The 3874-nt window shown below is 36.8% G+C and overlaps 1 protein-coding gene across 3 annotated transcripts in view; it reads left to right on the top strand.

Annotated features, from left to right (window-relative positions):
* The window catches only part of LOC116400786 (potassium voltage-gated channel subfamily G member 3-like), a 4552-nt gene extending 2431 nt beyond the window's left edge, over positions 1-2121 (top strand). For all 3 annotated transcript variants that reach the window (XM_031878829.1, XM_031878826.1, XM_031878828.1), the window contains one exon: positions 1015-2121. In XM_031878829.1, the coding sequence (XP_031734689.1) occupies positions 1015-1660 (646 nt within the window). In that variant the 3' untranslated portion in view covers positions 1661-2121. The remainder of the gene's footprint in view (positions 1-1014) is intronic.
* The last annotated feature ends 1753 nt before the right edge of the window (positions 2122-3874 follow it).

The raw sequence follows: 3874 nt of genomic DNA, 5'->3' as shown, positions 1-3874 counted from the left end.
TTAATATGGTACTATAAGCTCCTTAAGATATGATGGTGCTCTCTAGTAGGGTAATATGGTACTATAAGCTCATTAAGATATGATGGTGCTCTCTAGTAGGTTAATATGGTACTATAAGCTCCTTAAGATATGATGGTTTCGACCAATTAGGGCTTTGTAGGTGAGGAGAAGGATTTTAAATTCTATTCTATATTTTACAGGGAGCCAGTGCAGAGAAGCTAATACAGCAGTAATATGATCTCTTCTCTTAGTTCTTGTTCGTACACGAGCTGCAGCATTCTGGATCAACTGGAGAGATTTAAGAGATTTATTAGAGCAGCCTGATAATAAGGAATCACAGTAATATAGTCTAGAAGTAACAAATGCATGAACAAATTTTTCTGCATCTCTTTGAGACAGGATGTGCCTGATTCATTAAATGTTACGTAGGTGAAAAAAGGCAGTCCTTGAAGTTTGTTTTATCTGAGAGGTCAAGGACAAATCCTGATCAAAGATAACTCTTTGCAGCTTCACTGCTCAGTGTGTCACATGCGGATATCAAACTGGAGAAACACACTGCTATTCATAACAGACTAGTTCAATTTAGAAGACGCAGTGGAGCTTGTCTGACTTTCTGTAACTCAGCACATGTTAGTGGAGAAGGATTCAGTGGACATCCAACCAAGGTGATCTGTAACGTAGACGTTAAACATCAGTCCACATCTGCAACGCATTTCAAGTGTTATTTAATAAATACATGATTTTAATAGTTTATTGAAGAACACTTCTTTCCTAATATTACGAGTAGTAAAAGCAAAAACAGGATTTTTCCATTTTAATTTAAATAAAGAGCAATACAAAGACTATACTGGGCTGATTGGATCATCCAGAACACCATTGTACCATGTTGTCTCTCCTCTCTCTGATTGGTCCTCTCTCTACTCTCTGAATGTTCCTCTCTCTGAATGTTCCTCTCTCTGATTGGTCCCCTCTCTCTGATTGGTCCCCTCTCTCTGATTGGTCCCCTCTCTGTAGGATCATTGAGGCGGTGTGTATCGGTTGGTTCACGGTGGAGTGTATTGTCCGCTTCCTCGTGTCAGTGGATAAATGGGAGTTTGTCCGTCGTCCTCTGAACATCATCGACCTTCTGGCCATCACTCCATACTACGTCTCCGTTACCATGACGATACTGACCGGAGAGAACTCCCAGCTGCAGCGAGCCGGCGTCTCACTTCGCGTCCTCCGCATCATGCGGATCTTCTGGGTGATCAAGCTGGCTCGTCACTTCCTCGGTCTGCAGACACTCGGCCTGACGCTGCGGCGCTGCTACCGAGAGATGATGATGCTGCTGGTCTTCGTCTGCGTTGCCATGGCCATCTTCAGCGCGCTGGCTCAGCTGCTGGAGCACGGTCTGGACCCGGAGGCCGGAAACAAGGACTACGCCAGCATCCCCGCCGCCTGCTGGTGGGTCATCATCTCCATGACCACGGTGGGGTACGGAGACATGTACCCGGTGACGGTGGCGGGACGAGTTCTGGGCGGAGTCTGCGTAGTGAGCGGCATTGTGCTGCTAGCACTTCCGATCACCTTCATTTACCACAGCTTCATCCAGTGTTACCACGAGCTCAAGGTACGCTCCACCCGCTGCTGCAACAGTCTGTCAGCAGAGTTCATCAACTGAGTTCATCAACTGAGTTCATCAACTGAGTTCATCAACTACTGTGAACATAAGTTTTCTCTTCAAGTGTTCAGACGTATTTCAGTTTTTGATCAGTGAGTTAAAAATGTTTAAAAAGATTTAACTTATAAAAGAAGCTCAATCTGTGGTTGTGAAATACTTTACTTTGAAAACTCTCAATTTAGACTTTTATTAAAGAATTGTTCAAATTTGAAAAGCTTGATCAGAAAAGTTAAAAACTTGTTAAAAATTGTTTTAGTAAAAGTCAGAAGTGAATATATATATTTATACAGAACATCATCAATGGAGCTTAATAGATAATAATAGATGTGATTTATTCAGTTATTATAACTTAGATCCTTGTTTTTGTGATGATTTTCAAAGTATAACATTAAGTATTCATCAGATTATACGATGAAGATCTTTATGGTTATTTGTTTTAATAAAATTATTGTGAATTATTACATCATTGCACTGGTTTCTTTTAAAGAAGTTATTAGTATAAATAAGAAAATGAACCCCATGATATATAATAATATAATAACATAATAACATTATAATAATATAATAACATAATATAATAACATAATAATGTAATATAATAACATAATAATATAATAACATAATAATATAATACCATAATATAATAACATAATAACATAACATAATAATATAATAATATAAACTCTTGGATTCTTTCATGAATTCTTACTCAACCAGCAGCCGGTGGACACAACCACTGTTTCCACGGCAACAGCAGAGAGGATGTGTAGCTGTGAATTATCTCAGTGAAGACGCTTCTTCTTCTTTGGTGTGAAATACAGCAGATACACAGACGATCTGTTAAACTTTAACATTCTTTTCTTCTTTTTAAGTCATCTTTGACTGAACATTGTTTCAAATGGTGAAAGAGTTCTTGTTTCTTATAATACTTATATTATTATACTTATAATACATATATTGCTATATATTATACTTATAATACTTATAATATAATATTATTGTACATATAATACTTCAGTAACATCACAAAGAAAAGGAACATGATGAGGAAACATTCTTCATCAGTCAGAGTGATAAAAAGGATCCTGAACTGTTGCCTTTCATCCTGTTTATTCATAAGTTATTGTATTCATAAGTTTGGTAGTGTTGCAATGACTAGAGATCTTAGTGGTGTCCAATCACATCTGTGTAATATTTCCCTTTAGCTTCCTTTTGTACAGTATTTCTCATTGTTGTAAATAGTTGTGTGAACACTGACTCAGAACTAATTCCTTATCCTTATTAGTAGGAGATAATGATGAGTTCTACTTACTTCTGTACCGATGTGGTAGAAGGTTCTTCAAACATTAAAGTGTTCTTCCTGAGATGTACTTATCTACCTGTCATGTTTCAGTGATTTTATATAATGATGTCATTTTTTTTTAAATTCTTTAAATCTGTAATGGCAGTCTTTGGTCACAGCCTGGATTCCCGTCTACACTACTTCTACTACTTCTGCTTCTACTACTGCTGCTTCTACTACTACTGCTTCAACATTTCTGCTACTTATTGCCACTGTATTAGTTGTATTTTTGAAATATTCCTGTTTCTAAGTAGTATTTTAAGCCAATCACTCAACAACATGTGAACTTGTTCTCTGTGTTTCAGGAGTCTGAATTAATTATTAATTAATTATTAATTAATTAACACTGCTGGCTCAGTGGTAACCGTGGTAACGGTCAAGGTGCTCCTCATAGCGAGTTTGTTTTTCATGAACCATCATTCAATGAGACTCCAGAGCTCTTCAATATAACACAAATACATTCTAACTGGGATCCATTTAAACTGGAATGTATCGAATATTGATTGAAAGTTATTTGTTAACCTGATATTTTTGGGCTTGTTTTCCACCCAAATACGACTTTGTGTCTATCAACTTGTGGTTTTAAAGGTTCATTCCACAAAAAATATGACTTTCTGTCTAACGACTTGTAGTTTTGAGGGTTAATTCTAATGAGTCAATTAATTTGTTACATGTGTAGAAGAAAATCTAACATCTCTTAATTGTATTGACTGTGTTATTTCATATTGCTCTTGTGTATTCCTGTGTAACAGTAACTATTCTACATTGATGAACTGATTTCTGTGAAACAGACTTGTTAGTTCTGCTTCTCAGACCCCTGAAGACTGACTCACATCTCTGGTGCTGATAGTCAGAATGTCTGTTTTCATGTT

This window comes from Anarrhichthys ocellatus, unplaced genomic scaffold, assembly GCF_004355925.1.
Source record: "Anarrhichthys ocellatus isolate YVR2014 unplaced genomic scaffold, GSC_Weel_1.0 scaffold205, whole genome shotgun sequence".
Taxonomy (NCBI): Eukaryota; Metazoa; Chordata; class Actinopteri; order Perciformes; family Anarhichadidae; genus Anarrhichthys; species Anarrhichthys ocellatus.
Note: the sequence above shows the minus strand (reverse complement) of the source record. Positions and strands in the feature narration are given on the sequence as shown.